General features: G+C 38.6%; 1 protein-coding gene across 2 annotated transcripts in view; it reads left to right on the forward strand.

The window, feature by feature from the left end:
• Window positions 1–12,962, forward strand: part of LOC107750032 (ubiquitin-like modifier-activating enzyme ATG7) — a 78,022-nt gene that overhangs the window by 15,572 nt on the left and 49,488 nt on the right. For both annotated transcript variants that reach the window (XM_016565281.1, XM_016565282.1), the window contains exons 13-16: window positions 3,844–4,038; window positions 4,836–4,989; window positions 7,621–7,697; window positions 7,990–8,105. In XM_016565281.1, coding sequence (XP_016420767.1) covers window positions 3,844–4,038; window positions 4,836–4,989; window positions 7,621–7,697; window positions 7,990–8,105 — 542 coding nt within the window. The remainder of the gene's footprint in view (window positions 1–3,843; window positions 4,039–4,835; window positions 4,990–7,620; window positions 7,698–7,989; window positions 8,106–12,962) is intronic.

Below are 12,962 nucleotides of genomic sequence, written 5' to 3' on the forward strand. Positions count from 1 at the left end.
CCCAGAGCTCGCTCCAGTGTCGGCTCCAGCCCCAGAGCTCGCTCCAGTTTCGGCTCCAGCCCCAAACCTCGCTCCAGTCCCGGCTCCTCGAAGGCGCTTTGCTGTGCCTGCTCCTCCAGAGCACCCTCCAGTGCCAGCACCACGTAAGCGCTACCCTGTTCCCGAGTATAGCCCACGGAGGGCTCCCGATTCCCCGTTAAGCCCAGGAGGGGCTCCCGATTCCTTGTATAGCCCACGGAGGGCTCCTGTTCCCCAGATAAGCCCAGGAAGGGCTCCTGTTCCCCAGTTAAGCCCAGGAAGGGCTCCTGATCCCCAGTTAAAGGGCTCCTGTTCCCCAGCTAAGCCCAGGGAGGGCTCCTGTTCCCCAGGTAAGCCCAGGAAGGGCTTCTGTTCCCGAGTATAGCCCAGGAAGGGCTCCTGCTTCCCCGTTCATCCCAGGGAGGGCTCCTGATTCCCCGGTAAGCCCAGGGAGGGCTCCTGATCGCCCGTTAAGGCCTGGGAGGGCCCCTGATCCCCCGTTAAGCCCTGGGAGGGCTCCAGGCCCCGAGTACAGCCCCGTAAATTTACCCAAGTATTTTTTGTGGGGGGGGTAGTAAGGCTCCAGCCATAGAGGCCGAGGCGGGGGCTGGGGCCGCGGCCTCGGAGGCTGCTCTGCCATGGCCTCCTGAACTGTCTGCTCCCAGTCCCTAGTTCTCTGTCCGCTGTTAAACGTCTTCCTGTGTTCGTCTTCCTGTGTTCATGGAATTAAAGTCTTGTGAAAGTATTCTCCAGCGTCTCCTCGTTCCTCTAAAGTGTATTGTGACAATTGATTAGTTGTCACAAATAACCATAGCTTTGTTTTTATTTCTAAGGCAGGTTGATGGGTCAGTGTTTGTCACTGTAGCTTTAGTTTCTGTCTAAATGCTGAAATGAATGCAGAAATCATCACATTACACTCTTGTTGATCAAGTTATTATCTGATCACACCTCAGAAGGGCCTCATTATAAAAGTCTCGTTCTTGCCAATTTCTTCATTTGCTCCAAATGTTATTTTTCCGAGTGCAAAGAACGGAGGTGCTAAAACAAGAGCGAGAGTGATATCGTTATGTAAGACTCGCACCATCTGATCAGCTGAGCTGTGGATGCTCGTGTGTGTGTGTGTGTGTGAGAGTTACTGTGTGTGTGTGTGTGTGTGTGAGTGTGTGAGTGAGTGTGTGAGTGTCTGTGTGTGAATGTGTGTGTGTGTGTGTGAGTGAGTCTCTGTGTGTGTGTGTGTGTGTGTGTGTGTGTGTGTGTGTGAGAGGAGGTCTTATAAAGGGATGTTTCAGCACACCTGGCTGAATAATCTTTGCTTTTCTATCATGTCTGTGTTGACAGCTGCCCGTCTGTCTGCCGGGATGAGATTAGCTGTCTGCTGTGTTTACTCTGTGGTCATCATTAATTCATCTGCTCATCCTGTATCGATCTGCTCCCCCATTCGGCTAATTACGCCACACGTTTTACCTTCACAGAACCCCTGCGTGTGTCGGGCCAATTAGACGGGCCGGATATCCACGCAGTAATTACGACTCTCTCTCTCAGATAGTGGGATGAGATGATGTCTGATTCACTGCTCACCTCGCAGAACTGACATCATGTCTTCCGTTGCAACAAATGTTGACACAAACATGCTGAATAGACGCTGGATCAATAGATGTGGTCAAGTTGCCAGTGCTACTTTCTTAGCTTTGATGCTCATCTGAGAGCTCTATTAACATTTTCTCAAATCTAAAGTAGTAAAACATTTATTTCATTCATTTTTTCCCCCATTTCTTTTTGTGTGTTTCTTCCCTCTTTCTTGAGCTGAATATTGAAACTTTATGTCAGGTTAAATTCAGTTTCTGATGAAGCAATCCTTCTGATTTGCCAGTAGGGATGTAACGATTCACTCAACTCACGATTCGATTCACGATTTTTTTTAACAAAATTAGATTTAAGACAAATTATAAATTAAATGTGTCCTTTTATTATTGCTTAGACAAAATGCTCCACGTTTCTTTGTGAAATTGAAATATAACACTATAATAATATACTAATATAGCACTTGATCCCATGTTGTAGCGCAAAAAAAAAAAATGTAAACGTTTGTGCGACCAGCTGAGAAAGTTAGTTGCAAAAGAGCGACCAGTGGAAAGAATGAGTCTGGAGCCTGATATGCATTATACAGAGGCAAAAGACAGTAAGTTCCCCTCAGACATACATTCATATAAACTCCTACCCCTAAATGAATCGCGATTTGTTTAGGATCTCAACCGATTTGAATCGTCACATATTTGAATCGATTTTCAACCGGCTCGCGGTTAATCATTACATCGCTATTTGCCAGTCAAAGTAAAGACGACATTTCAAGGTGATATGACTGTCTGGAATAGGCAGTGACTCAAGAATGCCTTATTAAAAGCTTAAAATATATTTGAAATATGTGAAAAAATATATTTCTTAAAAAGAATAAACACTATTGAAGCAGTTTTGTTTTAAAATAACATGCAACATCAAACTCAACATGCAGGAAGCCTTTTTTTTGTCACGTGACAGGAAATCCATATAACAGAGAGGTGTCCCTTAAACACCCTTAAAGTCAAAATGCTTCTTGATCAGTAAAATATATCACGAACATATACATTTGTTATTCAAACAGACATTGATATACTTTTGTCATATTTTGTTAAATAGTTAAAAAATACATTTGTTTTGAAGAAAAAGTTCTAAAGAAAATATTGTATTACTTTTTACTTGATGGTTACACCACTTCATATTTTAAAGTCATTAAAACAATGTTGAGAAGGGATATACAAGTTTTTCTGAAATGTTTAAATACAAAAGTCAGGTTTATCTGCATAGCACTCTTTACATACACATAGTTTAAAACCGCTTTACTGAATGAATCACTATGAATTGCAAGAAACATATTATTTTGTTCTTTGCCATAGTCACCTCTGGTTTGCAGGCAAAGAACAAAATAATATTTTAATACAGGAGAAAAATATCTTGAGTGAAACTAGGCTACACTGCAGGCAGTTCTCCTCTGGCTATACAGACAAAACATAATGTCAGCATTAGATGTCTGTTACTATATTGTTTGAACTGTGAGAATTAGGTGTCTTTGAGCTCATTCAGGGTTTACAGATAACACAGACATTGGTTTATCAACAGTCTTGGAGTGGCAGCAGTTTGTCCTTTACGTGGAGTAAATTGAGATTTATCCTTTTCATCTCAGTCATAGATTTGACTGACTTAAATAGGTTTCTAGTAACTGTGGGCTAGTGACTAATTTGCTTGGTTAAATTAATATCTGGTTGATAATAATCTACTTAAGAAACTTACTTTTTCATTCTGATTTATGGTACAAAAACATGTGATGTGAACAATAAACACCATACTTAATTTGTCTTGCTTGATATCAGTGCAGCCTTTGATACAATGCATAACATGATTCTCATGCATTGACTTGAACAATCAAAGCTGGTTAGACTGTTTATAGGGTTTTTCCCCCACAGAAATTTAAAATTTTTTGTGGAGTCCCACAGGGCTCCGTTTTAGGACCTCGGTAGTTTATATAGTATACAGTATGTGAACTTAGGTAATGTAAACAGGAAGCATGGGATAAACTTTTAGAGCTATGCAGATGATACACAACTGCTTATTTTCAAACCTTCTGAAATGCAGAAATCTGTAAACGGCCTGACATGTTACCTGTTAGATATGGATGTACCGAATTTCAATTTTATTGATTGTGAGTGCAAACATTGAGAGGAATTTAACTTTGTTTTAAACATAATGTTTTGTCTTGTCATCTGTTGTAAATATATTATTCATTCCTTTCAGATTGCAGAGGGCTACAACATGAGCATCCCAATGCCAGGCCACCCAGTGAACTTTTCCGAGCTGACAATGGCTCAAGCCCGGCAGGATGTGGAACAGCTGGAGAAGCTTATCTCTGAAAACGATGTGGTCTTCCTGTTGATGGACACTCGTGAGAGCCGCTGGCTTCCGACAGTCATCGCTGCTAGCCAGAGAAAGGTAGCTTCCTCCCTCCAGTCTTTCATCCTGCATTTATTTATTTATTTTCTGCTCACATGGCTGCCTGCCTTTTTATTGTAGGTTATTGTCACAGTTGTTGGTAAGTGCTACACAGAGTTTGTCCTGTATATCTGATTTAAGAACCTTTAACTACAAATAACCCCTGCCTGACATAATAGGATTTTTGTGTATTTTCAGCACTTTATTCTAAAATAGGCATGCTGCACATATGTATGTTTATTATAACTGATTACACTAGCAGTGTATTATTATTTCTGTTATTTATAAATAAATATATATTTAGAATTTTTTGATCATATGACTTATGATGTATGTAATTGCATAGTAAATACCTATGTGCACAAAATGCAGTCCAACAAAACTACCAATTGCGGACAAAAATTGCAAAGGAATTTTGACTATGTATGCTTCAATGCTAAATATAACCATTCTGATAGATGTTTAATTTTCTTTAATAAAAAAATTAAACCTGTCATGAGGTAGAGATTTCACTTGATTAAAAAATATAGACCATCTATTGGATATGTTGTCAATCACCTACAGTTGAATAGAACAGTGGAAGCAATATGTCATTGAATTATAAAATAGCTGTTAGTAGTAATAATAGTACAGCTGCTAGGCCCCAAAGTCTGACAGCAAATTCAAACTAAAATCCAGTTTGAACTTGGAAATAAACAACGTTTTGGAATTGTTTTGCGTAAAAGCTTTTGGTTTACTTCAGTGATATCGAGACTGTGAACCTTTTTAGAGAGTTAAATATGTCTGTCTCTCTGCAGTTGATAGTTAACGCTGCTCTAGGATTTGACACGTTTGTGGTAATGAGACACGGCCTTAAGAAACCCAAAGAGTCTCAGTCTGAAGAGTCCAGCCCCATGTCTGCTTCCTCCAACTCCTCGTCTTCCTCCACACCAGCAGCCACCATCACACCAGGTACAGCTGAAACGTGTGTGTTTTCCACAGCTTGTGTTGTTGTTTAGTTAAAGTGTGTTGTAAGAGCGATGTGTAAACACAGAACAGAGGTCTACAGTAAACCTCAAATGCAAAATGTCAAATCATCACGGTTAAAGGAATAGTTCACCCAAAAATGAACACTAGCTGAAAATGTGCTCACCCTTAAGCCATCCAAATTGTAGATGAGTTTCTTCATCAGGTTTGGAGAAATGTAGCGTTGCATCAGTGTCTCAGCAATGGATGCTCTGCAGTGAATGGGTGCCGTCAGAATGAGAGTCCAGCTGATAAAAACATCACAATAATCCACAAGTAATCCACGACACTCCAGTCCATCAGTTAACATCTGGAGAAGACAAAAGCTGAAACTAATCCAGCATTAAGACGTGTTTAACTTCAAACCGTTGCTTCTAATAACACTTGCATGTTTGTTATCCAGCCACATATTTGTTTAAAGCTGTTCTGGACTGTTTAGGCTGCTTGATCTGTGCAGATTTCTCTCCTGATTCAGACCAGACCACTTTTTCACTGGAGGAAGTGTTATTATGGACTCGGCTTTTAGTTAAAAATGCCTTAATGATGGATTTGTTTCTTACAAAACACTGCTTTTGGCCTCACAAGATGTTAATTGATGGAATCAAATTGTGTAGATTACGTGTGATGTTTTTTTACCTGTTTTGAATTACAAAATTTGGATCACCATGCTTAAAAATGTCTTAAAAATCTACATTATCTGTAGTGAATATAAGAGTTCTTTTTTGTTATTATTATTTCTAGTTCTCTAGTCTTTTTTTAGAGCTTTGCTCTGAAGTACCAGAGTCTGTTTGTTAAGACTGTCCACCTATGACTCCCTGAGTGCAAAGGCAACTAGCTAGTGGCCTTTTACTACAGGACACAAAGGTGTACTTCCAATTCTTGCTGCATTGAGGTTTCGGTCAGTCTGTCTGAGGTACAATAGAGCATTAGGGGACATTCACACAAAGCAGGTTCTTGTATTCCACCTGCCATATTTTGAACATTTTGGACATATTTGGCCAACTTATGCTTTCAGCGTCTCGCACCACGAGCGCCGTGTTCTTAAGACTGTGTTAAGTTACATTTTTAAAAGTCAAGACTCCTGCTTTGTTCTATTCTTCTGACTCCGTTGAGCTGGTGACTCATTCTGCGCTGCTGCTGTGTGTAGTGCCTGCTGGAGCAGGTGTGACTCATGAAAAACCATGAAGGTGCTACTTCAAGCTTGAATTGGTCTGATCATATCTATAGCTCTGATGCAAAATTCCTAATTACTTGTGGGTCATGATTTCTTGCTCTTTTTTATGCTTTTATAGCATAACTATTTACATATTCATTTTTACAGCCATTTTTATAAATAATAAATTAGATATAATTATTGCATTATATCCACCTTATTTTTAACAACAGCCTTTTTGTAACCAAAAACGGTGCTTGATATTGCAGCTTGTATTTGTTATCACAAAAATATTTTATTTTATTATTGCAATCAAATTATTGGTTTATAAATAGTTTTGCCATGCACTGCATTTGGATATGCTTCTACTTATTTACGTGGAGTAGCTAATGAATCAGAAAAAGCAGCTTACTTCCACATTGCAAAATAAGAAGGATAGAGTGTACAGTCAGCTTTTATTAAATATATGTAATTCCTAATGAAAATCTGTAAAATGTTGAGTATGTTGCATGCTTCTTAGCTGTTAGATGTCTTGTTTGATACCAAGAATTGTATCCATGTTTTTCTAAATCATTTTGTAGAAGTAAATCGAAAATACTGATCTGTGTAAAATGAAAAAAAATATAAAAGATAAAAGGCATCTGAACTTTTAAATTATTTTTAGGTACAGTTTAATGTTCAGTCACAATTGGTAAAAAGTGTTTTATTTCTTATTTGTACAAATGTAACCATCTCTATGATAAAAGTGACTTTTCTTTCATTGTGTCTGTCTTGTAATGTAGGCATGTAATGAATCCAGTCCAGTAATGTGGAAATTGTCACGGTGCGTGCGGGGAGATGAAGCGAGGACTCAATTGCAGGAGAAATGGTTATTTATTTTAATAATAAAAATGAAACAAAAACAAACTAAAACCACCCCGAAGGGGAAAAACAGACAGGCAGGCCTAAAGCTGCACACATGCAGACACAAAACACACGCAATGAGAAATGACGGATCAGCACAGGATGACAGACACCAGGAGAATAAATAGGAATGTGACAGAAATGACCTCAGGAAAGAGTTTACCGCTTCAATGGGTGTAACTGAATTAAGTTCTTCCGTAAATAAAACATAATTATCTGATCTGCAAAAATGTGATGTGATGGCAAAAGTTCAAATAGGTAAACTAACTGAATATATCTGTAAATATATATCAGCCATCTTCCAAAAGTTACCCACATTTATTTTGCTCTTGTAAACTAATATCTAATACATATGATCAATTTAAATACATCCAACTCTTTTAATTCAAAAGGTTTCACAGTATTTATCGGTCAAGGTTCATTCATTGATTAAAAGGTGTGGGAAATCTCTCAGCAGATGCTGTATTGCGATGCTTTCTTGTTGTTACTCTGTTATAAGCATGCCTTCGGTTCATTCTCAGGAGCGTCTCTGTTCTCCAACATACCTGGACATCGTCTCGGCTGCTACTTCTGTAACGATGTGGTCGCCCCTGGAGACGTGAGTTTTAATCAAGCACTTTCATTGCTGAAATTAGGTTTTCCTCAAGACACGTCTTATATTAGAAAATCAAATGTGTAGCGGAAACCAATCAGTCATATGCTAAAGTGACCTCAATGGACGCCTTGTGCTGGAAATCATATCCTACAGCAAAATATGATTGAGCACAGTCTCCTACTGAGTTGATCCATCACCGAAATGAAACATTTTTACAGACTGAGAAATTAATATGTTTGCTTTCGGTGATTTGTCTTTACTCGAAGCTGTTAGTGAAGTCTTGTTTTGTTTGTAGTCCACCAGAGACAGAACTCTGGACCAGCAGTGCACTGTGAGCCGTCCTGGTCTGGCCATGATCGCCGGAGCCCTGGCCGTGGAGCTGATGGTCTCTATACTCCAGCACTCAGAGGGGTGAGTGCCTCAGCTTCACACATCTGCTGCTGTGAACCCTGCTGCGCTTCCATCCACATAGTGTGCTAGAGCAGGATTCACTGCCGCTGCAGTTCTGCATGAACTTAACAGCTGGACACTTTCCTGGGCCATTTTGTAGTATAAATAGTGTGTTCACACTGGAATTTCAACAAGAAGAAGTGCACTCCAAATACCCAGGTGGTGCATTTAAATAACTGAAAAAAAAAACAGTGTGTGCACTGCTGGACATTTCATGCATGCACTCAATTGTTGCAGCGTTTTTTATGTAGCAGAATGAAAGAGCCCAGGGTCTAAAATTAACTCTCATCAAGTGCGAGTAAAAAATGCGAGTATGAAACGGTGTTACTTAGTTGGCCAGTAGATTTTTTATGAATTCTCACAATGACTGCCTATCCTAATCCTAATCGTCATATAACATGCATTTGAAAATGGAACATGCGCCAAACACGTTCCCTAGTTTGAGAAGTTGGTTTATAAATCTAATAAGAAAAAAAAACAACCATAATATTGGTATTTTAATTGCATTGTTATTACTATTATTATACAGTTTAGTAGTATTCCTTTTTAAATTATTTACTTTGGTATAATTCAATTTACATACTAATAATAATAATATTAATGATAATTGCAATGTGTAATGATAGAGGCGTCGTGACAACGAAGTGGGGATCCAATAGCAGGCTTTATTAAAAAAAGCGTAGTCAGGACAGGCAGGGTCAGACACCAGCAAACAGTAACATCCCAGGTACAGGCAAAAGAGTAATCCAACAAGACAGACAATGGTCAGGGCAGGCAGCAGTCAATCAAAAACAAGGTAACAGTCCAAGGATCAAATCAGATCAGGATCATTTTTCATTTATAATACTCACTTCTTTGCCAATTTAATATGCCAAACAACTAGAAATAAAACATTTGTGTGTTGATTCCTTTGAAAAGTGTAACACTGTGAGTCTGTGGTGCTTTCATAAAATTGATCTGCTTTATCGATCAGCAACACTCAACACACAGCGTGAGTTTGGGAAGGGCTGACAATAGCATATGTGGCAACTGTTCAAAACATGTCGAAAATAGTTTCATTTTGGTGACACTAGTAAAGCAGAAATGTCACACTTCACCCTTTTTAATGGGCTCATGCCATCTTAGCTTCATTTCCAGGCCTATGTTTAAATCACTCTGAAACAAAACAGCGGTAATAGCAATTGCGCTGTAATGTCATATCTGGAGTGCAAAAAGTCTGTATGTTGCTTTTTATGTATTTCCAGTCGGATGAGAGGGTATAGAAAGCTTTCATCCATGTTTACCATTGTAGGAAAACTTTAGAAACAGGCACTCAGTGCTGGCATCCTCTTGATGGTCTCTCTTCAAATGCATTAAGCTGTTATAGAGCCTCTGCTGGGTCTGGATAAAAACCTTCAGATATGCTGCAACACAGGACAGCACCCTTGTATAATAAGAGCTACAAAACCGCAGGGGGTTTTCAGCTGTCCAACTGTTACCCGAGGACGCTTTGAATTCAGAAACCACGTTAACGGCTAATTCTTTGATTAATAATTTTTTGGATGTTGAAATATTTTCCCCCCACATCTTAGTTTAGAGAGAGGAGAGTTTATCATAAGTGAGCCATTAGTCATCCCAAGTTTGGTTTCCGGACCAAGTAATATGCGCTATTATTAATCTTCTGAAAGAGTACTGAACGTCTGGATCAAAATTCTGTAAAAATAGGGCACGATGTACCGTATAATTTGAAGGAATTTTATTTTGTACAGGTGTTTTACCAGTGTTTTGAATTTTACAAAATAATGTGAATATCAAATATTAAACAGCATATAAATCAAAACTGCCAAACGTTACCGAATGAAATGTTGATCCAGGAAGTAGTTTAGGACTGTGAAGCTTTTTTGTGGGTGTCGATGGAAGCCATCGAATCCATCTGTGTTTTGAACATAATTCGGAATCTCATCCAGACATAGTCTTTGACAAAAAACATGATTTTCTTAGCTTTTTGTTCAAAATGTTGCTTTTTCCCATGAAACGTACCCTCATTCAAGTTAATAAATAATAATAATAATTAAAAAGAATGCATAAAGCTGAATGATATGAATGATACTAAGGTTTGAACATGCAATGTAGATGTAGATTAGACTGCTGTGATACATAACATGCCTTAATTTATCTTAAAATGAAATAAAACCACTTCTCATAAAGAAAGAACGTGGTCTTCTTTTCAAGGAAAGACTAATGGTTATATGTGAATTCTTTATAACAACCTGCATACAACATTCTTCATTCTTTCAAGCAGATATATTTTTTATAGAGATTAAACTTAGATTACTCCATAAAGCGGTTCAGTCTAGAGCAGATTTCTCTTTGTTTTGGGGTGTTTGATTTACATTAATGACAAAGACAACAGCAACTAAATTAGGCTGCTGTCGCTTTAAAACCAAATGCACGGATCCAATAAACCGATACGCATCCAATATTCTCTCAACTGTTTACATTCATTTAAGACATAACCGAGTGTTTTTATGTGAATACTCGCCAAAACAGACAATTTGGTAGCTTTTGTTGTGTGTATTTGTCAGTTCAAGTGCGAAAAGTCACAAGAGAGAAGTTAATTCATTCCTCGTGTGCTGTCTGAGAGGCGCTTTCTGTGTGTGTGCTCACAAAACTGGACTGAATTGAGTTCTCTTTTGCGTCGTCACACTCTTTCAAATGTATCCATATTAGTGATGTAACAATATCAAAATATCACAATACGATAATATTGCGATATGAAGTCTAGGCTATGATATTTATTGCGATATTTAAACCCTAACTCTAACTGGGGGAAAAAATAACAATTTTGTACATTTTACAGTTAAATTGTTCTGTCTAATGGACTTGGAGAGTTCAAAATTAAGAGCTCCAACCTGTGATCTTAACTAAGAAAACTTGAGTCAGAAAAAAGTCCTGAACTTTAACGGGGACTCAACCCTCTTTTTATTTGTGATATACTGTCTCAGTCGAAATTACATTCACACTGGTGTTTTAGGAAGCCAGACAAATTAGAATATAATAATAATAACAACAATGCCAATAGTAGCCATATATTGTAAAACAATTGCACTGTAAAATAAAAGAAAATTAATATTTCATAGGTATATTATTTTTGCTTACAATACGTCTTTCCTATTTTCTTCACTTGAAAGAGATATTTTGAATTTGGACTGCATTTAACCCGCTAGCTGTCAGCAATTCAATCTGCACTTTTAAGCTTTTATTTTGACAGAAACTTCATTGAAAACATGGTTACAAAAAAGCCTCTCACTACAAGTCTAGTGAAATGCTGTAATCATCTGCTGCGGAAATAAAATCTAACTGGTATCTGTTGCGTTCCCAAACGTGCGCTAAGCTCACAGCAGTGTAATAAACGAGTTGACTGCATTCATTCAGTGTGAACAGAGCCGTTCTGAGACGCGGAAAACACCGGATCACGAGCTGATCGCATGAACGAAGTGTGTGCTTCGCTTTGAAACACGCAGCGAAACCAGACTTAATGAAGCAAGGGATTAAGCCATATATTATGCTTTCGGTTTGAGTTCGTTTGACAGATACTGCGCCAAAGCATAATGACCAAAAACACAACTTTAAAGACCTTTCATGTTAGAATAAGAAGCTTACATATATTTTAAAAACTATGCTTTTTGCCCGGAAGACCTGTTGTTTCATATCGTCATGTGACCACGATAATATTGAGACAGTTTTGCTATTACGATATCACGATATTGATAATATTGTAACATCCCTAATACATATGATATGTCTGCTCTTCTCTTACTCCCAAACGCTGACATTTTCGAATGTTTAATGAGACGTGCAGCAAGTGTATGCAAACTTGTGTCTCATCAAGTAGATCAGTAAGTTCCAGCTCAGATGTGCACATCTACCCTCCCTACCAGGCAAGAGATTGGTTCTGATCAGATGTTTTACCAACTCGTCCCTCCGTAACATTTTCATCTCACTTTTTGTTAGTTTCATCTCGCTTTTATTTTGTCATAGTTTTTTTCATTCAGAACTGATTTTTATTTTGTTCTCGTCTCATTTTCCTCAGTGAAAAAATGCTGTTGATGAAATTTATGATGAAAATGATTCATCAGTGAAATGAACACTGGATCAGTTATTAGCATGTTTTGGTGGCTGTTGTAATGTTGCTGCTACTAAGCAAAGGATGTTGTATTTGGCTTATGCGGCGTGTGAGTTATCTTGGCCTCTGGGCATTCCTGCACACTCTGCTAGGGGTGTTGTTTCTTCCCGAGCTTTGTCTGGAGGTGCGTATATTTGTGTGGACCTCACCTCACACTTTTATTAGGTTTTCTGATCTCGATGCTGACCTGATTCCTGGCTCCCATGTGTTATCTGGCTGTCAGTCTTTGGTGGCACTGGTGATGGGATGCCTCTGTTTGAGTATGTCAGCTTCTTCTGAGGTGCAATATAGTTTGCATTTCATGCATTGAAGCACGTTTTGCATTTAACACACAGGATGCATTAGTAATACACCAAACATAGTTTTTAGGCAGCTTAATACTCAGTATGTTCCTCTTTGACTATTTCTGACACTTTGACTGGCTGCCATTTGAATCACAGTTATGGCCTCAGGATTTGTGACTAAATACAGCAGCAGCTCTTTCCCCCAACCACACACACGCACTGACACACACACACACACACACACGCACACACACACACTCACACACTCAACAGGTACTCACACACACACACATACACACACACACTCACTCACACACACACACACACACACACTCACACACACACACACACACACACACACAGAGACAG

This window comes from Sinocyclocheilus rhinocerous, unplaced genomic scaffold (assembly GCF_001515625.1).
Source record: "Sinocyclocheilus rhinocerous isolate Xijiao unplaced genomic scaffold, SAMN03320098_v1.1 scaffold542, whole genome shotgun sequence".
Classification (NCBI taxonomy): domain Eukaryota; kingdom Metazoa; phylum Chordata; class Actinopteri; order Cypriniformes; family Cyprinidae; genus Sinocyclocheilus; species Sinocyclocheilus rhinocerous.